Here is a 25,437-nt window from a genome sequence, read left to right on the forward strand (position 1 = left end):
CCCAAATTTGATGCGAATGGTTTTCCTGAAAACGCGGCTAGCTTTACTGTGAGCCCAATCAAACTTCAAAGAGTGAGTGAATCGCAGCTGTTTCTCTCTGCACAAATAAAGAAGCGCGTTCCTGGACTCAAAACAACAACAGAAGGAGAGCCATGTCAGGCTCCCGTGGCGGTGTAACATTTAATTACAGGGTCGGTGAGAGGATTCTGTGTTTTGAACCAGATCCTACAAAAGCCAGAGTTCTGTATGATGCGAAGGTGAGGCGTCTGTGTTTCCCTGCCCCCCTCCCCCACACTCCCACTCACCAAACAATCATCGAAAGATAAACAATATTTCTAACATTAGTCATAGATTTTCATTGGTAATATTTTGAGTGGACATATGCGTATAGACGTAGTCATCTTATGATGTATATAGGGTGTTGCCTAGTATCTATCGGGCCTTTTCTATTCTGTTTAAAATGACCAAACTTGCCTGAATAATTTTAAATATGAATTTCTTAAAGCTAGGGTGGGGGGTGTTGCGAAAAGATTGGGGGGTGGGGGGTGGGTCTACAATGTGTATGCAGTCTGTTCATAGGTACTTGATTGAGATGCTGTACTAGGAATGCTGACATATACATTTGTACTGTATTTCTGAGGAGACTCCAGATTCACAATTTTAAACATGGGACAGGTTCTCTATACCCTGGGAGCCATCCGGGGTCGGGCAGCTTGGACAGTTTATCGGTAGCCCAAGACAGTCATGCCCGCCGAGCTCCTATTAGCGCCCTGGGGAGTGTAAGCCCGATTAAGTCCACCTGCCCTTTACCTAGGGTAGCGATTACTCCTCCGGGCTGAAACTCCCCGGAGCGCTAATGTGAGTACGGCGGGCAGGCTGCCATGGCTCCCCGAACAAAACTCGCGAAGAAATCTCGCTAGCTACCCGTCCCGTCTGGATTCCCAGGGTAGGTTCTCTAATGCCAGGGGAGATTGTCAAGCACTGCTTCTCTTGGACGTATACTCTATTTGGTCATACATACAAGAAAGTCCCATTAAAAACACTAAATGGCGATCGGCATAGACATCTGCATCTGCATCTGCATATATACCCCCAAATGACCCCGCGAGGGGCAAAAGTAGGGGGGGGAGCTGAGGCTCCCGGGTTAGGGCGGGCAGGCCGCCTGCCTGGCACGGAAGTGCTCAACATTGGGAGCGCTTACAACCGTGCCAGGCAGGGCATTCCACTCGGGAATTGTGTGTGGGAAAAAAGAGTGTTTGTAAATGTCGGTGCGTGCGAATATGTGTTGGTATTTGAAGTCGTGACTACCCCGGGTGCGCCCTTGGGCAGGCTTCAGAATATTGCTGGCGTCTATGTTAATATTATTGTTGACTACTTTATAGAAAAAGGTGAGGCGGGCGTTCCTCCTCCTTTCGGAGAGAGGGCGCCACTGCAGGTCTGAAAGCATTTGTGTCACGCTGCTAGTCTGCCGGTAGTCATTTAGGGTCACTCGGGCTGCCCTGCGCTGGACGGCCTCCACCGCCTGTATCCCTTTGTTGGTGTACGGGTCCCAGACGATGGCACTATATTCCAAGTGGGGCCGTACCAGCGCTTTATAACAAGTGGCCTTGACCCTAGATGGACAATGGGTCAAGTTGCGCCGAATGACTCCTAGGACCTTACCAGCTTTGCTAGTGGCGTGGTTGATATGGGTGTCCCACCGCAAATCGTTGGACAGTTGTACTCCAAGATAGGGGTGGGACTTAACACCGGTAAGGGCTTCTCCACAGAGGGAGTACTGAGTTATGATGGGGTGCTTTTTACGGGTGAAATGGAGGATGTGACATTTAGAGGGGTTGAACGACATGAGCCAACGATTTTGCCATTCTGTTAGCGCATCGAGGTCAGACTGCAGCCCTTGTGCGTCAGAAGGCTTGCTGATAGTTCGATAAATCAAGCAATCGTCAGCAAACAGTCGAACATGTGAGTCAATGGAATCGGGTAGGTCGTTAATATAGAGCAGGAATAGCAGAGGGCCTAACACAGTACCCTGCGGAACTCCAGAGGTGACCTTGACAGCTTTAGATGTTCCACCGTCAAAGACAACCCTCTGGGTTCTCTCCGTAAGGAAGGCCCTAAGCCAAGACTGAAGGAGGCCAGAAATACCATAGTGCTCGAGCTTGCTCAGCAGACGTTCGTGTGGCACGGTATCGAATGCTTTGCTAAAGTCAAGCACCGCGGCATCGACCTGTTTGTTCTGGTCCATGTTCTTGGCCAGGTCTTGGAGGGTAAGCACCAGCTGGCTCTCGCAGGACAGACCCTTCCTGAAGCCGTGTTGCGCAGGGGACAGAATGCCATGAGCGTCTAGATGTTTCATCATGTGGCTGTGCAGTGTGCACGATGTGTTCGAGCACTTTACCACAGACCGATGTCAGAGACACCGGCCTATAGTTTGATGGCAAGGTTCTGTCCCCCTTTTTGAAGATTGGAGCGATGTTAGCTGTTCTCCAATCTTCAGGAACATCTCCCGTAGATATTGACTGGGAGAATATGACCTGTAATATTGGCACAATTTGTTCGGCTACAGTCTTCAGGAGGCGAGGTGGTAATCCGTCTGGTCCTGTGGCCTTGCTGGGGTTAACACAGGAGAGCTGTTTGGCTACCCCCTCCACTGTGATGTTAAGGGAGGGGATAGTTGGAGCTTTGGGTTCGCCAAGGGTAGGAACGGTGGTCTTATCCTCCCTGGTAAACACTGACTCAAACTGGGCCCCCAGTGCATCAGCCTTTTCTTTGGGGTCAGATGTTAGCACCCCCTGATGTCTTAGGGCTGACGTACCAGTAGAGTCTTGTCTGATGGATTTGACATAGCTCCAAAAGGCCTTGGGATTATCCTCGATGTTAGACTCCAGGTAGTTGGAGACATAATCCCTATGGGCCTTCCTAACTCTCTGCTTAACGCCCTTCCTACACCTCTTGAACTTTGCCCAGGCTTCATTGGAGTTGGATCTCCTAGCCTTGGAAAAAAGTTCAGACCGCTTACGCATAGCTTTGCGAATCTGGGGTGTTATCCAAGGTTTGTTGGATTGTGGCCTCACTTTTTTCCTGGGGACATGCTTATTGGCAGCACCACTAACGGCTGCCTTAAACAGCTCCCAGTTTTCTGAGGCAGTGTTGTGCTGAGCCTGGTCTGCAAACTCTCGACTGTATGTTGCCATATCCTGCTGGAGTGCATCGATGTTAGCTTTCCTCCACAGGTATATGAGCCGATCTTTTGAGTTTGATGTTTGGGGCTTTACTTGAACATCAATCAGCGGGATGTCATGATCGCTGTGTCCTGGTAAGATTTTGATTCTCTCCACTAAGGTGGAATTTGTGGTGAGAAACAGATCCAGGGTGTTCGAAGTTTGCCCCACAGTACGAGTTGGTTCACAGACCATTTGTTCTAGACCACAGTCATTGGCAAGGCTGATGTAATTGCTAGTGAGAGTGGATGGATTGGAAGCGGTGGCATTAGCTTCAGGGTTCCAGGTCGCATCAGGCAGGTTGAAGTCACCTGCTAGCCAGATGTGGGCATTGTTGTTATTAGCCCGCTTTTGCAGCACTGATCTTTCTAGTGCTACAAAATCATCATGACCAGCTGAGGGGGGGCGATAGTAGGCCCCTATGTAGATGGACTTACTGTTAGCCAGATGGACCCGGACCCAAGTCAACTCGCAGGGACAGTCCGGGTCTGGGTGGTGGGTTGCTATGATGTTGTTCTTTACAGCAACAAGCACACCCCCTCCCCGGCCATACATTATTGCATGCAACACTGAAGTGTACCTCTGGAACATGTTTAGAAGTCAATTGACTATTATGTAGCTATTTTTCATCTGTTCCTGAATTTCAGATCATTGAAGCTGATGTAACCAGAGATGAGAAAAATCGGAAGGTTCCAGAGTACCTCATTCACTTCAAGGGCTGGAACAGCAGGTCAGTGTAGACTGCAAACCAGTTCAGTTCAGTTTATCCTCGCATGTACGAGGTGACACAAATAATGCTGTCCCAGACATCTCTGTCCTGCATGGCGGCCAGCAGGTCGTTGTCCTTAAGACCAACCTCCAGCACTTTCTTTATAGTTTTATACAGGTTGACCCATTTACATGTAGGTATAATAGGTTTTCTAAAATTCACTTATCCTATCGGGCAATTTATGAAGTATTATAGTCATTGTCCTTATCATCTTGCCATATTTCATTTGTGTTTTTTGCTGACTAGCTGGGACCGCTGGGCCACAGAAGACCATGTGGTGAAGGACAGTGAAGAGAACAGAGTCCTACAGAAGCAGCTTGCCAAGGAGGCGCTGGCAAAAATGTGAGTCTGATACACATAAAAGCCTGTGTCACTGTGTGGGTGTTATGTCTTGATGAAGTTCAGTTCAGTTCATCCTCTGTAAAGTGATGCAGGTTTCTCAACAAGTCCCCATCAGGCATTACAGGGAACAAAACTCATAATTCTGTAGACAAACATTCTCCTCAATCACCTTCTTCAGAGTCATGAGGGATGACCATGCCTTTGCTTAGCATTGAAGCTCATCTTTGTTGGTAGTTATCATAGTAGAATACTTTCTTCCAACACAAAGGTTGATGATACACGGATCAAATTTTCAACTACATGTACCACTGTCGTCTTCTCCAGGATCACGCCTTTGCTTGTTGATACAGTCTTAATTTAATTCTAACCAAAAAGATTTTTTTTCAATGAAAGAAGGGCTTTAAGTGGGTGCTAATAATTCAGTAATAGACCACCAGTGATATTCATGACATCAAACATATAGTATATTTTATTGGTAGATTACTGTATACAAAGTAATTGTCTCCTGCATCCCCTCTGTTGTCAGTCAGAGAATGACTTCAGGTGTATCTGAGCTTGACACCCCCATGTGCCTCACTTGGTAGCTCCCAAAGTTCAAAGGTCACCGGTTACCCATGGTTCCTCGCGGCGCATGCGCACCAGTCTAATTTTTTGAGCGATTCTGTCAACCCCCGGTGTTTCCAGCTCCTGAAAATGGGTTCTAAACGCGACAAGGAGCGTTTTAAGAACCGTACGCGGGCTTCTTCGAAGTCTTCAACTGCTGGGCGACACGCTAGAAGCGGCCGAGGAGGCTCGGAGCGGCGTTCCAGCGAGAGACGGCGCGAAGAAGACGGCGCTTCCCCGAGAAGCATGCGCCGACATGTGCGCCGGGGCGGGCGCCATGACAGTCGTCAGCCTTCTTCGTCACCTTCGATGCCGAGATTGAGCGCTGTTCGCGGTCTTTTGGTGGCTGCTGAAGTGCACCAACCGCCGAAGTCTCCCGCTCATGAAGAAGTAGACCTGCCTTCTACCGTCGAAGTGAGCGAGGAGGAGAAGAATGGCGAAGAGAGCGACGGCGGCGGTGACGGAAAGCGTAGGAAGGATGGCAACAATAATGGCGACATCCCGTCAGAGCCGGAGCTGGTTGATGCTAGCGGCGTACGTATTACTGCCTTGGAGAATAATTTTTCATTACTTTCAGAGAAGTTAGATGGGCTCCAAGAGCTGATGATGTCGCAGTTTTCGCAGCCGAAGAAACGGCGGTCTGCGTCTCCAACGGGGTCTGCGCCGGGGAAGCGGCGGCGGCGACATGACCGGCGGTCCCCAGCTCGAGTCGAGACGGAGGAAGAAAGTGTGTCGGACGTCTCGGAGGGCGGGCAGTCGGCATGGAAGCCGTTCGACCCGACGAACAAGACCGTCAAGCACCCTTGGGTTGCTGACGACAACGTGTTGGAGGAGACGGAGAAATACTTCAAGCACAGCAAGCAGTAGGCCAAACTACGGCGGGTCTCGCCAGTACTACAACAAGAGTTCGTCCCAGTCTTTTCAGAAGCAGGGGGACGGGAAGAAGTCAGACAAGTAGAAGTTTCATCCTTGACAAGAGAAGCACTTCGGCGTTCGACCGACCTTCAACCTGTACCCGACGACTCTCAGCTACTTCACGGGGGCAGGCTAGTCCACTTCCTGCAGCAGTGGAAGCAGGTGACTTCAGACCCCTGGATTCTACAATGCGTTACGGGGTACAGGTTGGAGTTTGCGACAACGCCGCCAGTACAACAGAGAATTCCACACTGCAGACCAAGAAGTCCAGAGCAGGTGGAAGTCCTCAGCGAGGAGGTAAGAACTCTACTTACCAAGGGTGCGATAGAGGAGGTTGTCTACAACCGCACCCAGTTTGTTTCAACTTTGTTCACAGTACCAAAGAAGACGGGAGGTTTGCGACCCGTTATCAACCTCAAGCCACTAAACAAGTTTCTACAGGTTCGACACTTCAAGATGGAGAGTCTAGCCATTCTGAAAGATCTCATCCAGCCAGGGGATTATATGGGAAAGATCGACCTGAGAGATGCGTATTTCACCATCCCGGTAGACGTGGGCAGCCGCAGATTCCTGACGTTCCAGTGGCGAGGTCGTCTGTACCAGTTCCGCTGCGTCCCGTTTGGGATGTCGAGCGCCCCAAGAGTGTTCACGAAGGTACTGAAGGTGCCCGTCGCACTTCTGAGAAGACGTGGTTTCCGTCTGATCGTCTACCTGGACGACATCCTGATGTTTGGCCGATCCAGAGAAGAGTGCAGAGAAGCACTGATGGCAGCGCTGGAAGTACTGTCACAGCTAGGCTTCGTTCCGAACAGAGAGAAGTCAGTGTTGGAGCCAACACAACGCATCACCTTCCTAGGGTCAGGCGTAGATTCGTCACGAATGGTAACTTTTCTTCCCGACAACAAGTTGCGGGAGTTACAACAGCTGGCGGACACTACCCTGTCTGCAGTCGTGCCCGTCTCAGCGAGAGAGTTGGCGAGTCTGATAGGGAAGCTGCAAGCCACAACAGGGTCAGTTTGGCACGCTCCACTTCACTTCAGAAGTCTTCAACGCCTGCTCATCACAGTTCTCCGAGTGACAAGAGGAGACTGGGGGCATCCAGTGCCGCTGACAGAGGCAGCGCGAGAAGACTTAAGGTGGTGGAGAGATCTTCTTCCAGACCACAACAGCCGTCCAATCCTTTTGCCCACAGCGGACATGGTTGTGGAGACAGATGCGTCTACTGTCGGATGGGGCGGATTCTGCAACGGCATCCACACAGGAGGTCGCTGGTCTGCAGAGGAGAAGACAGCACACATAAACGTGTTGGAACTGCAGGCTGCATCCATGGCAGTTCAGGCTTTCTGCAGAGACATGGAAAGCGGACACATCAGAGTTCGCTCCGACAACTCTACGGTGGTGGCATATCTAAATCATCTGGGAGGCACAAGGTCTCTAGACTTGCTGAACGTGACCTTGGATCTGTGGCAGTGGTGCACAGACAGGAACCTGTCCATTTCAGCAGTGCACATCCCAGGCAAGGAGAATGTGCGAGCGGACTTCAGTTCTCGACATTTCTTCGTGGCCACAGAATGGACTCTGGACCGGCATACGTTCCTGAGTCTGCAGGCGAAGTTTCCACTACTCTCCAAGGGGGTGGATCTGTTCGCGTCCCGAACCAACCGTCAGCTACCTCAGTACGTTTCCTGGCACCCAGAGCCAGAAGCAGTGGGGACGGACGCCTTCACGGTGAGCTGGAGCAGGTGGGAACTGCCGTATGCCTTCCCTCCTTTCCTTCTGGTCGCACGGACACTCAGGAAAGTCCAGTTAGACGAGGCTCATCTGCTTCTCATAGCTCCGGTGTGGGAAACAGCTTGCTGGTATCCAGTTCTTCTAGAGATGTTGGTCGAGGAACCAGTTCTGTTACCTCGTCACAAGCACCTTCTCACGCAGCCGGAGTCCGGCAGAGCGCACCCAGAGGGGGACAAGCTTCGTCTAGCCGCATGGCATGTTTGCGGAGACAACATTCTGAGTACGGCATTTCGCCGGGAGTCAGTAAGATATTACTGGCCTCCTGGAGACCAGGCACACAGAAGCTCTACACAGCAGCCTGGGAAAAGTGGAACAGCTGGTGTGGTGAAAGGAACATTGATCCGGTTTCAGCACCTGTGAGTGAAGTTCTAGATTTTTTGCTGTCCTTATTTGACAAGGGTCTACAATATAGGACCTTGAATGTTTATAGGTCCGCCATTTCAACAACTCACCTTCCGGTGGAAGGTCTACCTTTAGGTTCTCATGCTTTAGTGAAAAGATTCATGAAAGGAGTGTTTGAACTACGACCAGCCTTACCGAAGTATCAGTATACTTGGGACGTGAGTAGAGTTCTAAGTTTATTAAAGTCCTGGTCACCGGCAAGAACTTTGTCGCTCAAGCAACTTACTTTGAAATTGGTTATGCTGATAGCATTGGTGTCTGCAGGCAGGGAACAATCCCTCTCCTTGCTGGATGTTAGATACAAGAAGAAGACCTCGGATGGAGTATGTTTCACCATTAACAGGTTATCAAAGACTTCTAGGCCTGGCAGAGTGACACATGACATTGTTCTACCTAGTTTTCCACGGGACAAAAGAATTTGTCCTGTCTTCTATTTGAAGGAATATGTTTCTAGAACTAGAAGTTTTCGTTTGTGTGACAGTTTTTTGTTTCGGGCAATGGTGGAACCTCATCAAGCGGTTGGCTCTACCACCATTGCCCGGTGGCTAAAGTTAGTCCTCCAGGAGGCGGGGGTGGACACTAACAAGTTTACGGGCCACTCAACAAGGAGTGCAGCTGTCTCAGCTGCGGCGTTAAAGGGAGTTTCAGCCAAGGACATAATGAAAATGGCAAACTGGTCTACTTCATCTACGTTCGAGAAGTTCTACAGGAAACCTGTCAAGTCTTGCAACTTTGGCCGTAAGATCCTGGCCTCAGGCTACGAAGTCACCTGAAGTCATTCTCTGACTGACAACAGAGGGGATGCAGGAGACAATTACAAATTGTACTAACCTGTGCAGGACAGGTGTAATTGTCCTTGCATCCCTCGTTGTCAGGCAGACGCCCACCCGGAGAGAGGCGGAATTCTACATGTTCCTGTGAAGTCCCTCCCAACACTACTTCTGCCAGGAGTTCTGCAAACAGTAGACTGGTGCGCATGCGCCGCGAGGAACCATGGGTAACCGGTGACCTTTGAACTTTGGGAGCTACCAAGTGAGGCACATGGGGGTGTCAAGCTCAGATACACCTGAAGTCATTCTCTGCCTGACAACGAGGGATGCAAGGACAATTACACCTGTCCTGCACAGGTTAGTACAATTTGTAATTTTAGAGTAAACTGCCACAGTGCCACTAGTAGAATTTATTACCGACTTGTTGCCTGCATAGCTTGAAATACATTTGTATCGTTTCTTCCTTACAGAAAGAAGGCAAAAAGAGCAAAGCAGGGTAAGCGCTGCCGTCTTCCAGGCGTGGAGACGGAAGTTTTGCGGGAAATTGAGCAGGAAGAAGAGCAGAGGAGGAGAGAGAAGATCCGTCAGGCAAAGAGGAGATCAGCTGGATGTGAGTTGAGGGAAAAAGAAAACTTTAGGACTGCTCATAAATGTTAATGCTAACTGATTTTGCCAACATTTCCAATCTGGCTGGCCAGGTAGTTTTGGCAATTGAAGAGTAAAAGTCTATGTAAATAAACATTTTATTAAATTTAGTTTTTTGGTTTTGCAAACAGCCCGGCCCGGAACAGGGTGGGAAATGTGTTTTAGCATAACACAGTGTTTTGGATAAGAAAAAAACATTCTGTGATCTTGAACAAGTGAGGAAGAGAAATCAAGAGAAGATGTCCTATTCAGTGTCATTTTAACCCATCTCTATTTCATTAGTTTTGATTTTTGGTCTAATAAAATGAAATTCTATTGATTATTGCACAGTTAAGAAAGCATAGATTCCAGCTTGACTGTGTGATCTTCTGTGTTTCAGCCTCCCAGGTTCTTCCAGACAACACCAGTACAACATCAGAGTCCTTCACAACAGCCTCAGAGAAGGATCTGTCTGATGTAGAAGGGGTAAGACGTCCTTCTCATTTCTGTCTTTGTTTCCTCTGGCCAAGAATGCAACCCTATATCACCATTACTATAAAACAAGGCCAAGTCAGTGGTGGGTTTTACTGAAAAGGGACTATAGCAGTAGAATTGAAAAGTTTTGTCTTAAGAGTAGTAAAATATAGTTGATAGAAAGAAAGATTATGAAGATTCTGAATATATACATTGCTTGTAAGAAATGGTTTTGTATGCTATTGTATATCTTGAAATGATGCTAATGAAATGTTCACAGAATTTTTACTCTTGTGGTTTCTGCTGTTCACCATGTCTGAATTCATGACACTTGGAACTTACCTTTCTGAAGTATTGTAACAGCACTACAGAACTGATTCAACTGTGAACTTGAAACAAGTACTTTAAAATGAATTAGTATAAGAATTTCACATCTCTACCATTCCTGTAGCCCAGCACTGCAGAGTCTGAGGAAGAACCTACAGAAATTCCTGTGGACATTCCTGTTGTGCTGAAGGACAGGCTGGAGGAAGATCACATCATGATATGCAAGAGAGGAAAGGTACTATACTTCTTCCAGTTACTAGAATATTTTGAAACTTTCTGATTGATGTCTATCACCATTCAACAATGATACAGTGCTGTACTAGCCCTGAAGTCTATTAGTAAAATCCTTACTATTACTAGTACAAGTATGTAATATTTCTCAAAAATGAATTGTGGTAGCTAAATTTTAGGAAAAGAAAAACAATATACAATGTATGTAAAAGTATGGGTTGTAACGTACATTTGCTGTAACTGTTTTGCTATTATTGTAATCTCATCCTATCACACACCAGGCCTGTTACTTATTTACAAGTGTCAAGCAAGGGCCCTTGCGTAACATCCTATGATCAGTCCTTTGGCTGCTTTTGCATGGGGCCATCATATATTCCCCCTCCAGTTGTTGGAGGGAAAGTTACTGGCCAATCAACTCGCTTCTTGATCATAGGTACAGACATGATTGGCTGGTGACAATTGGCCAGTGTAAATAGAGCTAGAAGGACAGATTTCAGCCCAGTATGTCAGAGTCTGAGTGTGGTTTTTAACCTGGTGAAATAAAAGAAATTGAAATGTAAATTGCTGTTGCTTGACTGACATATACAAGCAGTGGGCCTTACATGAGAGGATGTATAATCTAGCATAATGAGATTCACACAATAGTGGTGTAATTGTTCATGTTCCTGTAGTTGGTCCAGTTACCCTGCCAGCCCAACGTGATCACAATCCTGGAGAACTATCTGCGGTTCTTCGCTGCGAAGGGAACGTCCGTGTCGGACAGACTCCACCACCAGCTGTCCAGAGCTGCCCAGCCCTTCGCGGCCAAGTTTCCCACGCCTTCCAACGTCCACTCCACCAGGGTACCGCCTCCAGAACGCAAGTAGGGAACTCCCTTACTGTTTATCCTACTCCTAGCTAAGGTTGAACCTTTTGGACCAAAATTGTAATGGATATGGTTAGGAAGATTTACTGTCCTGAGTAAATTTATAGTCAACTGGCACAGATGGCTTTTAGACTAGAAGGCAACCTCGCCAGCTAACTTCAAATCACAATTCTTTCGATTCCATTTTTTCAATTATTTATTGATATACCAACATTGCAGACATATAGGGAAGGCAGCCAGAATGGCATTGATATTTACAGAATTAGATCTGAGAGTAGGTAGTTCCAGCACATCACTCTTTCCACAAATGTGGAAGGGGTGATTTGTATTTTCAAATTACAAATAAATTCCCAACCATGTTCTGGATAAGGGCGGGAGGCTATGGTTGGCTATGTGTGACAGGCGGGTTTACCTACAGCATGATATAGAGTGTGTTTTGTGTTTGCTGTACTACAGTGTGGATCTGGTGAAAGAAGTTGTGGACGGCGTGCGCATCATGTTCGACTTCATCCTGCCACTCACACTGCTGTACCAGGATGAGGAGGTCCAGCACACACAGATGGCCACCAGTACCTTCATTCCTCTCACACCACCAGTGGGACAGACAGAGTACGTACATACAGCTTTCTACTATCTTACACTAACACTTACCTCATCCCTCATACCACATATATGTCATTAAAGATTATGTTCAAACCTCTCTTAATTTTTTCATCACACAATGATAGACAGGTAAGATTTACCTTACAAAAAGGATTTGTTGTATTGGGACTTAGTATTTTGATCCTCAGGCTATTAAACTTGCAGGGACAGTGGCCTATTCTCGCATCTTCATTTTTTATATCATGGATAGGATTGTGCTCCATGCTAAAAACGTACGTAGTAACACTAACACCTTTGATTGTCCTTTGCTGTTGTACAGAGCAGACCAGGCTGCCACCCCCCCACCTCCCAAGATACGAGTGACCCGGTCAGCCAGCCGTTCCCCCATCTGTCACGAGGCCCAGAAGTCCCACGAACCGTATCCGCTCCGAGATTCTGCCGTGAAGTTCAGTCCAGGTCAGGCATTGGCCTCCAAATCAGACGGTTTGAGTCTTCGCCGTTCGCGCCGGTTTTCCATGGATCAGGAGCCCGCCTTGTCTCTCCCTCCCACGCAGCGTAAGCGTCGTCATTCCAGCATCAGCCACGCCCAACCGCTGCCGGCGGCCGTGAGACAGGCCGAGACTCAGACTCCGTCCCCGCCACCCCTCATCCCCGCCCCTCCCCCTCCCCCTGGGGAGCCTGCAACGGCCATGGACGTCTCCGACAAACTTTCTAGTGTAGACACTGCCGCGGCAGAGGTGAAAGTACAACATAAGGCTTTGCTGGATGAAGCAATGTGTAAACTCCTCCCGGATGATTTCAGTCAGGATGGACAGAACCCTCCATCGCTAATCTATGGAGCTCAGCATCTCCTGAGGTTGTTTGGTAAGTAACAAGAATTATAGGTGCAATGGCTTACCTCATTGGGAAGGTCTGGGGTTCAATTTCCAAAGACCTTCAAAATGGTACGTACATTACTGCCTTTTCTGCCTAGCACCTATTAGCAGGTTCTTAGCAAGGCATGCGTCATTGCATCATCTGGACGCACTTTTCCTAAAATAGAAAGAAATTGGACACACTAGATGCCCTTACACTGGGGAGTAGATCCTCTGACCGAGGATACCACTAGGTCATTTGTGGTCACAGTCTTCTATTGTGACCTCTCTGACAGTAATTTTGGCCCTCATGATACCTTAGAATGCAACATTTTAACTTGAAATTCTTGAAAACTCTGCACCATGGAAGGTAGATGCCCCCTGACCCCCCTAAAATTGTCGCGCCTATATTACTTACTGCCACTCACAAGAAATTTGGACCCCTATGATAAAATCCTAGCTGAAAGCCTGCTTATGAGAAAGAGTATGGGAGTTAGACACACCCACTGCCAGTGGATTAGCCTCCTAATGAAGTGGCCTGTGTGGCCCATGGGCTATTGAAAAAGAAATGGGTACTGCCCCCATATACTGACATACTCAAAAAGGTTTTAACTAACTTTTGATGAGGTTGTGGGTTATGGTTGACCTGAAAAGTTTGCATGTTACACTAATTCATGACACGTGTGCATGTGTTTATTTCAGTGAAACTTCCAGAGTTACTTGGCAAGATGCACCTACCTGAAGTCAAGTCTAAGATATTGTGTTACCATTTGCAACTGTTCCTGAAGTAAGTCTCATAGTTGTCTTCGATATTAAACATACCTTGTTATGTTATGCTTGTGTCATTTATCAGTTGGAGTTTCATGTTTTACAATATAAGTGTTGGCAAATTTCAGTTTGATGATGAGCACTTTATCTTCAACAACTTGTGTGTTTTCACCACATTTCATGTGCTTTGTCATATCTGGAAAGAGTCCATAAATCAGATGACATATCATTCAGTTAGGCTATGCCAATTCAATTTCTTGGTTCTTGGGTTTTTGAAAGTACAAATATCACAAGAGGACATCATAAAGCTAGAGGGAGGGAGGAAAAGTTGAATATGACTGTATTCACTAATCTCCAAGCAGATCTTGCTGTGGCATGAAATAGTATCATAAGCTTGGGAAGGAGTTTGGCTAGCAGCGAAGCTGTGGCCAATGAAACTCCTCTGCTGGCTAAACTCCTTCCCAAGCTTACATGTACATGTATGATACTATCTTATGCCACAGGAAAATTTGTCTGGGTATTCACACCATAAAACTTGGTGCACCAAAGCACAAACCTGGTCCTCAGGCTTCATTATCATGTTTTTCCAGTTAAGGTTTTTTTTTTAAATCTTAAATAAAACCAATGTGTCAATGTCTTCATGAATTTGGCCCACAGGTACTTGGCAGACCACAGGGATGATCTGTTGCCAGCGACAGCCTACGTGAGTGCAGCTGAAGTTCTGGGCAACCTGAGACAACCTAAAGTCATTAGATGACTCCTGTGTCATTCCAGTGGTACATGTGCTGTACCCTCTTAGCTGTTACTGTATTTGTTACTTGTACTGTAGTAAAATGTTTCGTGAAGTAAGCCAGAGTATTTTTTGTTATGTGATGTACCCAACAGGGTAGGTGCAACATACCAGCCTGTTATCCATCATATTGTAGCTCTGTTTGCCCTGTCACATCGTCCTCATAACAGTATAATGGTAAAAGGCTTTCAACAGACATTTGAAGTCTGAAGTGACACTGTTACTGAGAAATATTTCTTCTCCGAAATGCCAGCAAATGGTTTTTATTTAAAACTAATACAGGAGGTAAGGGCCAAACATCTCAGTGTGTACTATTATGTGTGGAAGCATTTGTTGGAGCAAATTGGAGCAAGAATAGGATACATTCCAAGCTGTCTTTTTGGATTTTTTTTCCGAGTTCTACTAATTAACAAAATCCACATCAACTCAAGATACAAGAAATCTATAATCTCTAACAAACTTTTAAAGTCGATATTCAACTTTTTTTTCAATCAGAATGCCTGACGGGCTTATGTTTCTTTGTATGTTTCTGGTGCTATGATATATTTATATACACATAGTTGTCATGTTGTGATGTCATTGTGTCCAACAGTATGCAATAGCAATACAAGTATGTCTGTACCACTACATAACATGTATGACAAGAGAACAATTCATTGTGCAGTACTCTTTCTGCAAACTTCAGGAGTTTTCAGGAAACTTCATAAACTAAAGTTAAGCTTGGTGATATTTTATTTCAAGAACAAAATCTGGCACAAACAAAAAAGATTGCTGGATGAATTGTTGGTGCATACCAATATGACCACATTTGTACCACTAGATCTGGTATACAAGATTCTACAAAAGTAGCCTTGAAGTTGTTCTCAATGGAACATGTGAAATATTTTCATCAATTATGTAAATGTAACACTCTGTAACTTCACTCATTGACTCAAAAATAGATCTTGCAGCTGCAAAGTGCTTAACCAGTCTTCATTTATACAATTTACAAAATTTCTCAAACATAACCTTCTTCCTTCCTTGTTGTCTGCCCCTTTGCTGTAAGATGTGGGCAACTTATTTCAATTTCCTGTTCAAATAAATGCCCTCTTGCATTGATGTCCCTACAATCATATTTACATTGAGAAAGCACAATCCATGATGTTTTTACAAGAAAAGAATTGTTTTCATAGTCTTTACATATGAATTAACTCGGCGCGGTCTCATCCCCAGTACTAACAGCTGCAGCGGCAGCCTCAGGCGTCTCCTCAGATGAAGACTTTTCCGTCTCCTCCATGATTTTATCCAGTTTGACGGAGGAAGGCGTTGAAATGTCAGTGGTCACACCAAACACCTTCAGCAACTTCTCGTGGTTAGCGTTGGTCGGGTGTAAGAGGAGATCCTTTTCCTATAGAACAAATCAATGAGCCAATGATAAAGGTTAAGACATCCAAGTGCACTAGTGATAGACATATTTTACACAATACAAAAGCTACAGAAGCAAGTGATTAGAATTTGTTAACAGTCAGGGCATCCACTGTTGTCAGTGACTGAAGGGCTTTCTTTGTATCTGACCAAAAATAGTGGATGTTACCCAGTTTTGACGGATGTAGGCAGGTCATAAGATCGGCCTATAGTGTAAAGTGCAACAGTTGTTGGAATGATTACTATGTACAGGTAATAGTTTGTAGAAGTATGTGGTTTTCCTGATATTAAACCTATAACTCACCTCCACAAGTTGTGCTGTGATACTGGACAGCATGACCCTCATATCCTCGTTCATGTCGATGTCCTGTACGACCTCCCATGAGCCTTTGTGGAACATGACGGGAAAGGAGAAGACTACACCCTCTGGGATGTTATAGAAACCTGTCAATCATAAGAAGGAACATCTGTCAATCACAGTTCAAACTTGATATCTGTCAGTCACAGCTTTAACTTGAAAATTTGTCAATCACAGCTGAAAATTGATGTCTTGTCAGTCACAATTCAAACTTGACATCTGTCAATCACACATCTCACTTGATGTCTGTCAGTCACAGATCAAACTTGAAATTTGTCAATCACAGCTCAAATTAGATATCTGTCAACCACAGTTCAAACTGACATCTGTCAATCACAGATGTCAAAACATGATGTCTCTCCCATACCCTGCTGGTTTTCCGTCACCATCTAAAATAAGTATCTTCTCTAAAAGTAGCTCTTGGACATTTTGATGGCTCACCTTCGGAGCACACAGCCAGAGAGAAGAGCTGCCCCTCAGGTGATCCGTTCCACCAGTAGCTGAGGGTGCTGGAGATGGCAGCAGCCATGGACAGGTCTGCGGAGTGCTGCAGGGAATCCTGGATGGTGTGGGAGCGACTCTGCAGCTGCTCTAGGAACTCTCCCTCCAGCCACTTGTTATCGTGAACCATCTCTGATACTGAACAGGAGTAGCTGTGAAATGTGAACAGTGTTACAAATTGTTCTGTGGATAGCAAATGATGAAGATAATAACACAACATTAGATGTGAGATTCATGGTTCAGGGGTACTTGATCAATGCTCTCACAAAAGATGGCATCCCTGGTTCTATACTGTGAATGTATTGTCACATACTGCTCAAGTAATGGAAACACAGGTGCCAATCAGAACCACCGACTGTACTTGTGACTCAGCAAGGCTGCTACAGAGAGATTGAACAGTTGCCCCAAACACACCAGAAAACCACACAATAACATAGTACATACATGAAGCACGTAAAAACAGTCAGACAACAAAAGTTTGCAGAGGTATTGAGTTTGCGAACATACAAGCAATGCATATGCACTTACAGTACTTTGATGAGCCAGTCTTACCTTGGTGGTCCCCAGATAGCTCCATCATAGCCATGCACTCTTGCTCGCGACACATCTGTGTACGTGGTGCCTCCAACGTTTCCCCACACAATGACATCACAAACTCCTGCAGAATTAACCGTGAGCCGCTTTGCAAGCAGAGACTTTGCTTGCCGCTCTTTCACCTGTGCCACAGCTGCAATGTTCTGTCTCGGGATTGAGGGGGTGTGGTCAATAAGGATACTGACCAAGGAGTTCAGAGGCCCTGTACCAGCTACAAGTACTCGGATGTCTTTGCTTGCGGTTTGGTTGATTGCTTCTGCAACACGTTTGTAGAATGACACTTTAGTCTCCATATCGCCAATAGCATCTTCCTTTCCACCTTGGTCAAAATCATCCAGTACGATGGCGATGTGTGCGTTCTGGAATGCCGTGGGGAGGTCGGTTGTTACGGATATCTCTTTCAAGAACGGGAAGGAGAGGTCAAAAACCTCCATCTCCAAGCCTTTCAGTTTCTCCAGGTTCTCTTCTGAATCGTGTAAGTGCAAGGCTATTTCCTCCTCGCGTAGTATCTCGCCATTCACGAGAGACGGCAGTACGTGGTAGGCGGGAGATCGTGCTGCGTTGATGACGCAGACGTGAAGCGGTTTGCTCTGTCTCCTGATGGTTTCTTCCTCCTCTCGTAGCTCCTGCGTCACGGCAAGGTTCTCTGCCGCGATGTTCTTCATCATCTCACTCAGCATGCCTGACGTCATGCCATAGTAGGACTGTGAAGTTAACACAAGACAAGCATAGCAATCAGAGATAGCAGACTTTACCCCCTTACCCAGGCTGCTTTGCAACCCTCCCAGTCATATGGAGGAAGTACTGAAAATGAGTAACAATACTGCATGTAGGGACAGCTACACAGGCAAGCCCACCAAATACTTTTTTTAAGTCCATTTAGGTGAGGTATCAGTTAGTTGGGAAAAAACCTACCTATTTCTGAAGGTTTTGTCTGCTGTGGCTATATCCTGCATTCACAAACTGCTAGCATATCAGTATATGTGATATTCCACATAGTTGCTGATTTTGTGCATACTTCATATAGACTATTGCACTTCTAGGTTTTGGTAATAATTACATTGTATTGCACATTAGACTTTACTTGCACATCTTGTCGCATTGAAGGTCAAGTATATATAAACATGTAGATAAGTCTTCATGCTCTTACCCTTGCATACTCCATGAAGTCGTTGTGTCCACCAATGAGGAGGCCCTTCCCTCCCCGGTCCACCAGTTCCCTCCAGATGATGGGTGATCTGCCGTGGGTCCAGCCATTGTCTGCACACAGCTGCTGTAGCCAGGGCTGGGGGAAATAGCACTGTCGTTAGGCTTAAGTTAAAATCCTGCCCACACCTTTCTGTGTATTGGGCCACACTGACTACTATCTACAAAAGTCTGAAGATTTTTTTTTAAATCTCAAGATACTTATATTTTCAACGACGCGTTACACCCCCGCAGGGGTCATCATCATCCGTACAATGGGATGGAAGCTTTTCACAAAGTATAAGCTGTGAATGGGTTAGAAGTGTTCGTCCAAATTGCAATATTTGTCCAAAATTAATCAGTAGGATTTTCCTACCCTTTCTCATATGCGAAGAGAAAGCAGTATGTTTTTCAAGGCTTTGAATCCTCACCCCTCTGGCAAGGCAAACACTCTACCCCCTAGCTTATTGCACCAGTAGTGCAGGATGAGTAAAGACAGTATTAAGCTCAAAATTAATTTATACAAACTGCACTTCATATACAGGCTCTTCATTTCACGTCATCCACTCCAGGATTATATCATGTTAACACATAAAGATGCCATTGCTTAATCCACCAACATGGTCGCTGATGTATTAAAGTCATAATGTTTAATCATTATGACATCAAAGAAGAGCCTGTATGCTGTAAATAGTAGTAAGAACATAGATGTGAGAATTGCCATCATTTTGAGAGCACAGAAAACAGTTATTTTCTCATACCTTCCATTCCTCTGGAGTCTTGACTATCTTGTGTACATGGAAGTCTTGGAGCTTTGACTGTAGGCTGTCAGCCAACAACTCCACCTTGGCATAGTAGGGGCAGTCAGCCTGGCCTGCAATCAACGATAATGATAATAGTGACTTTATTGCAAGTTCATACAAAACTAAAGACAAAGTAAAGCAGGTGTATTGCTTCTATGTTCGCGAACTAAATACCTTTAAAAGAAGGAAAATGAGACTTTATTTTCGACATGTTAAAATCATAACGTTATATCAAGGAGCGATTTTCGACTCGAAAATGAGTGAAATCAGTAGGTACTTAAAAATAGGAGACCAGCCTCCTATGGACTTTTGTGACAACGTACATAAAACATACAAAAAACGTGTAGGGCAGAGAAATGAATACTATTTCAGCACTAACTCATACCTGCGATCACAAACTTCGCCATCTTGTTCACAGTGTACACTGTGGTTACTAGGCTACTCGTTCCCAGAACACTTCACCCATTCTCGAACTCAGGGCAGACACTGCAGAACTCCGCGGATATTTATAGCAACGGGTTTCTTTAATTTATCAACCACATAGAGTCATTTGTATGAAAAATGATAATCTGCACTCAAAGATATACCTCTTTAATCTTATAAAACACCAACAAAATACAATGTGAACCGGCTTCACATGTAAAAAAAGAAAAAAGACTACTTTCATTAACTCCGTCGAGCTGTTGGACAGAGTTAAATCCCATCATCATCATCATGGCGTCCAAAACGAGCACATGGAACACGAAAGCGGACTTGGTGCCTCTCGAGAAAGACAAAGCGAAGGAATTACGAGCAAGGATTAGCAAAATAAAACAGGTGAGATCTTAAGGGATGTTCTGAAGTTTTCTTAGTTGGAATTTTGCAGTTGTTGTTCATACAACGTGGCTTTTATGACAGCTGGCTTGCAAGAGACCATGCTCGGACACAACACGTTTTATATGTGGACATGCTTACAAGCTTAAGTTACATGTGGCCAACTGAATGTTTAGTTTGTGAGTGCGAACATGACCCAGAGATTTGTATGTGCTACGCTATGATAGAAGCAACTTTGTGTTGTTGTGTCAGGGTGGGGGGTGGGTGGCTTGGTGTCATAAAATATTTTGTGTGTTGGGGCATGGGGGAGGGGGGTGCTCTTCTCATCAAGCTTATACTGTAACGCTAGTTCACCTTTATCCGTTGGGTAACCTATATCCTTTGCTTTAAAAAAAAGGGTACTAGTATTTGGGGATATCACGTCGACGGACATTGCTTTCAAATTGCAATATTTTCAGTATATTGAAGTCTAAAACTACCACCCATCGGCTTGATGTAGGATATAGGTTACCCCGCAGATAAAGGTGAACTAGCGTTAAATGCATTTAAGTTCGATGGGATTTACTTTTGCAGTAGCGGGAAAATGGAGTGGTCATGGTAGCGCCATAGTCTGTAGTCTCATACTATAATGGAAAAATGTTCGGGGTGGTTTTACGTTCGCGGTGAAGTGGCCACCACAAAAAACGCGAACATAAAACCACCGCAAACGTTTCTGCATTTACAGTAGTTTACAAATAACAGAGTCTGTGATCAGTTGTGGTACTCTGTGTTTCAGGCTGAAGTCCTGCGCCCAGGTGCAGTGTTTGTTGGCCATATTCCTCATGGCTTCTTTGAACCACAAGTCAAGAGGTTCTTCTCTCAGTTTGGCACGGTGTCAAGAGTACGGCTGGCAAGGAGCAAAAAGGTTGGTTTTGCTGATTAGTATTCATAATGATATTGCTTTTAGATGCAATATGTTGGTTATTCAGGTGTTTGGTAGCTTTTACAATGTATTACAGTGAAATGTTCTTTTTTTTCATTAGATTATTATTAAAAGATATGTTGTAAAAGTAAAGTCATCATCTTTGGTCACTTTATTTACAGTTTAAGTTAAATCTACCTTATTACACTGCACAGTAATATTCCCATATGTATGGATACGACTTTGTTGTGCCGTAAGGGCGTCTGGAAATATGGGCACTTCCCACCGCGGGTTATGTTGTCCGTCATTTTATCCAACTTTCCAACTTTGGGGTTTGTTGCACTCAATGAACATCCTCCTCCATAATGTTACACTTGGTCCTAGCCTCTCAAGGTGGCTGAAAAGGCATTGACAGCTTTTCAAATATTATTTTAGTACAATGTATACTATAATAAAGGACTATACAACATATGCCTTTCCAGCACTAACTGATGAGTTGATATTTCAGACAGGCGGTCCCAAGGGGTATGGCTACATTGAGTTTGAGTGTGAGGAGGTTGCTAAGGTGGTGGCAGAGACCATGAACAACTACCTCATGTTTGAGAAGCTGCTGAAATGTGAGTACCATTTTTTATTAAGATACTGTATACATAAGCCCATGTGGCACATCTCCGCCCATAGCCTCTGGACCTTCCTCAGTTTTAGGTACCTAGTGTAGTCTACTCTCCAAGCAGAGGTTGAGTTGCATAGATATAGTAGTAGTCTCTCTTAGTAAGAGGAGCGTCGGTGTAATTTTTCCGACTACTACTATATCTAGTACGCGACTCAACCTCTGCTTGTAGAGTAGCGTACTCCAGTGGTTAGCGGCACTGCCTCTAGAACTAGAAGCTGTGAGTTTGATTCCAGCTATGTTGCTCACCCGACATGCATGCTTGCATAAAGGTGTTTAGTCCTTATGACGGGACATTAAATGTCCACTGTTCATCATGCTTGTCAAAAAGAGCTAGGTACGATGAACCTGTAAATACTGTAGCATATGTCCTCTCTGTCACGACCAGTGGAAGACTTGCTCTTCACTCAGACTTCAGTGAAATGTATCAGCAATTGTTGCTCCAACATTGTTACAATGTTATATACTAAGTGATGAGTGAGAGGAAATGCTGTCTTTTTACTTGTTTACATTGCACTTGTTTGTTTATTTTCTTCTTCAGGTGAGTTTATTCCAACTGAAAGACTGCATCCCAAAACATTTCACGGATCGAACAGAAAGTTTCTCAAACCAACCAGACGTTCAACTGCCATAAGGAAACACAACAAGCCCAAGGTAAAATGAAAAACAGTAAAAACCTCATTTTTACCTACTGCGAAAGAAAGCCACCACAAAAGTATATGAATTTGCAGTATCTACTATAAAAGACAGGTCACTTGTCTTATGTACATGTAAGAGAAGTAGAGTATGTGGAGAAGGACAACCTCAAGCCAACCGTTCACACTTACACCACATCTTCAGAAAAGACGCTGGAGCCGCATGTTCCCCATATAGGAACTTTATTCAAACCGACACACAACAAGACACTGGCCGACAGGCTGAATAAAGGTTCAGAAACTTGAACTATGCAGCTCCAGATGTCTCACTGAGGGATGACTGTGGTGCGATAGATGTTGGTTAGCTGAGGGATGAGGCCACTCTACTATATAGTACATGTAAGAGAAGGTTACACACATTATTGCCCTTAGCTGTTATTGCATATCTTTTAACTAAGTTTTCTTTGTTTTCATTAGGATGCTGCCGCAACGCTTCAGTCAGCGATGCGTCTTGCATCCAAAAATCTTGGCAGGAAGAGAAAGTATGCAGCCTTGGGTCTTAACTACGACTTCAGCGGTTATGTAAGTAAAGATTCCATCATGAATTGTAAAAATGTCTTGCTGTCTCCAGATTTGTCAAATATGTCAAAAGTTATTAGCCATTATGATTTTCAGAAAACACCATTTTGAAGTAACCATTGGAAAAAAAATGGTACTGCCTATTCTGAAATTTTCATATTGTTTTGCAATATATTTACGGATCTTTTGTTCCTGAATGTAATTATCTCATATGCATTTTCATGTTCTTCCTTTGTTCAGGATGACATGGCCAAAAAGGCCAAACTCCAAGCAGCCAGCATTGTGACACCCAAGGTTCCTAAGTCAGAAGAAGAAGTGAAGACATCAAAACAGGAGCCAGCCACACTTCTCCTGGACAGCTCGGACCCTGAGATATCTTTCAAGACACCTCCAGGAGTTGCAAAAGTCAAGAAAGTCAAGAAGGCTGCAAAGAAACAGACATAACACTTTAGAATGGACAGAGAGACGGGGTGGTAGAGCTTTCTTTTACGCAACCAGTTAAATCTCACCGGCTGACCTTTTGATCTTCCTCATAACTTCTAACTGGAGTTCTGCGTCTTATCGCTATTTGTACTGAATTGTAGCTAATGTAGGTGGCGCTTTTGCGGCAAGAACACAGTCCCAAATGTGACTAAGAAGAACTTCAGTTAGAAGCTCTGAGGAAGATGTCTGACAGGCATCGAAACATCAGCAGGTATTTAAAGATTAACTGGCCTTGTAAAAGAAAAGTATACCTACCTAATGAAATTATTTTCTGGGGGGGGGGGGAGCAGAGAGACAGTTACTAACACTTCCTTTCCACTAGGAGGAATGCTGAGCAACTTAAGATTTGGCAGATCAAATGCTATTCTGAAATAGGTTTGGACTTAGGGTTCAAAGCATAGTGCTTTTAAGATTCGTAAAATGACAATAGGAAATTAGTTTTGTATTTAAACTACCAGGCAATAGCATAACAAGTGTAAGATACATCTGTGAAAATAGTAAAACAAGTGCGAAAAGAAAAATAAATAGAATGTTGCTGTTTCTTGTGGGATCATAATTTAATCATTTCTTCATTTTACCAACAAACCATATATCACCAGAACGGCATCATTTTTGCAAAAATGCAGAATGTTTTACCTGTAGCCTTTTGTCAAGCTACTCCGACACAATACTATACCATTAGGCTTGCCCTATAGTATTGTATGCAAGTAGAAAAAAGCCCCTACATCTACTTGGTTTTTGGATCGGGTCATGATTCATTAACATAATTTTACTATACCATTAGACTTGCCCTATAGTATTGTGTGCCATTAAATAAAAATTACAGGTTTTGCAATTGCAAACCTGTAATTGCTCATATTGAAACAGCTACTAGTAATTTGCTGATGCAATTCTAAGTTCTGATTGGTTCATGGCAGTACTAAGCTTGGATGAGTTCCCGATAGGAGGAAGAAGAAATAAAAAGAATGCACTAGCAAAAACAATAAAACATAATAAAGATCCATCCATGACTTTTGAGTTGTGCTTTTGACAAACACACACACAAATGTAGACCTTAAAGTATATTATCATATAGCCAGGGGACGTGGGCCAATCAGAAGGCCCCATTTCATGCTGGTTATGACGCCGTAACAGCCGTGCATTCAATTTTTGATTATTGCACGTGTGCATTAAAAACTTTTGAAAGTTTAAACCAATCAGAAGGACAGACAAACAGGACGCTGGCCAATTAGAATGAGATATCCAGGAATCGTCCATCTGCCAAGATAGGGGAATAAGTACAGGCATGGCAGGGGGGATGGCTATTAACATCGGTAGTGCGTGTTTCTTTGTTCAAAGAAAACATTTGCCGTCTTTAAACAACATTGAATTACCTATAATATTTAAGACAATAAAATCTATTTCAAGTCATGTCCAATTTAAACTGCAAATGGAAAATAAAATTATTTGCACCCCGCCCATTCAAGTTCAGACGACAATAACACCACGGTCCGCCATTGAGTAGCGGTCATGGCGCTGGAGGACCAAAATGCTACCTTTCTTTGGAGAAGTCGTGTCTGAGTTCGTAGTGAACAAGATTCTCAAGAGCTGTGAAGCACAGGGATCCCGGAATGCCTCAGGAAAGCCGGCAGAGATTTAGCGCCTGATACGAACGAACTCGACAAACTGGAGAATGGGCTAGTGGAGAAATACGGAGCGTGCAACAGTTTGTAACATAATGAATCGACTTTGTTCTTATTTCGAGCCTTGGAACAGAAATATATTTCACGTACAAGTTTTATGTTTTCAAATTCACTGTTCAAATTTATGTACTGAATAAAAGGTGTATGTTTTAGAAAGGAATTTGTCGCTCCTACTCAACCGGAAACTCTACTCTACTCTACTCTACTCTTAAATGGGTCAGTGTGAGTAGGCTATATGATAATAGGGTTAATGACCCACCTGTTCCTCGGTATATATGGTGTCATAACGCCTGGTCCTTTGCTATAACCACATCATAAAACCACCTCGTTCGCTTCGCTCACTCTGTGGTTTTATTCTGTGGTTATAGCAAAGGACCAGGTGTTATGACACAATATATATCGAGGAACAGGTGTATCATTCCACATACTATCATGTAGCCTCGCTCAACTGAACCATTTAAGAGTCGCGTAGAGAAGAGT

At 44.6% G+C, this 25,437-nt stretch overlaps 3 protein-coding genes across 3 annotated transcripts; 2 read left to right on the forward strand and 1 right to left on the reverse strand.

Moving 5' to 3' along the window:
• The first annotated feature begins 14 nt into the window (after window positions 1-14).
• On the forward strand, window positions 15-15,306 carry LOC118403378 (male-specific lethal 3 homolog). Its single transcript, XM_035802083.1, has 11 exons — window positions 15-257; window positions 3,869-3,951; window positions 4,237-4,332; window positions 9,284-9,423; window positions 9,838-9,923; window positions 10,363-10,473; window positions 11,141-11,331; window positions 11,791-11,943; window positions 12,257-12,801; window positions 13,494-13,578; window positions 14,217-15,306. The coding sequence occupies exons 1-11, from the start codon at window positions 153-155 to the stop codon at window positions 14,314-14,316; spliced, it is 1,695 nt and encodes a 564-aa protein (XP_035657976.1). The 5' UTR covers window positions 15-152; the 3' UTR covers window positions 14,317-15,306.
• LOC118403379 (putative malate dehydrogenase 1B) lies at window positions 15,064-19,703 on the reverse strand. Its single transcript, XM_035802084.1, has 7 exons — window positions 19,580-19,703; window positions 19,153-19,265; window positions 18,357-18,491; window positions 17,165-17,910; window positions 16,553-16,764; window positions 16,058-16,197; window positions 15,064-15,736 (listed from the first exon to the last, which is right to left on the reverse strand). The coding sequence occupies exons 1-7, from the start codon at window positions 19,599-19,601 to the stop codon at window positions 15,536-15,538; spliced, it is 1,569 nt and encodes a 522-aa protein (XP_035657977.1). The 5' UTR covers window positions 19,602-19,703; the 3' UTR covers window positions 15,064-15,535.
• A 1-nt stretch (window position 19,704) lies between these two features.
• On the forward strand, window positions 19,705-24,221 carry LOC118403381 (MKI67 FHA domain-interacting nucleolar phosphoprotein-like). Its single transcript, XM_035802087.1, has 6 exons — window positions 19,705-20,010; window positions 20,783-20,911; window positions 21,417-21,525; window positions 22,120-22,232; window positions 22,691-22,795; window positions 23,033-24,221. Exons 1-6 carry the CDS (start codon window positions 19,909-19,911, stop codon window positions 23,234-23,236), a joined length of 762 nt encoding a protein of 253 aa, XP_035657980.1. The 5' UTR covers window positions 19,705-19,908; the 3' UTR covers window positions 23,237-24,221.
• Window positions 24,222-25,437: the final 1,216 nt, after the last annotated feature.

Source organism: Branchiostoma floridae, chromosome 16, assembly GCF_000003815.2.
Source record: "Branchiostoma floridae strain S238N-H82 chromosome 16, Bfl_VNyyK, whole genome shotgun sequence".
Lineage (NCBI taxonomy): Eukaryota > Metazoa > Chordata > Leptocardii > Amphioxiformes > Branchiostomatidae > Branchiostoma > Branchiostoma floridae.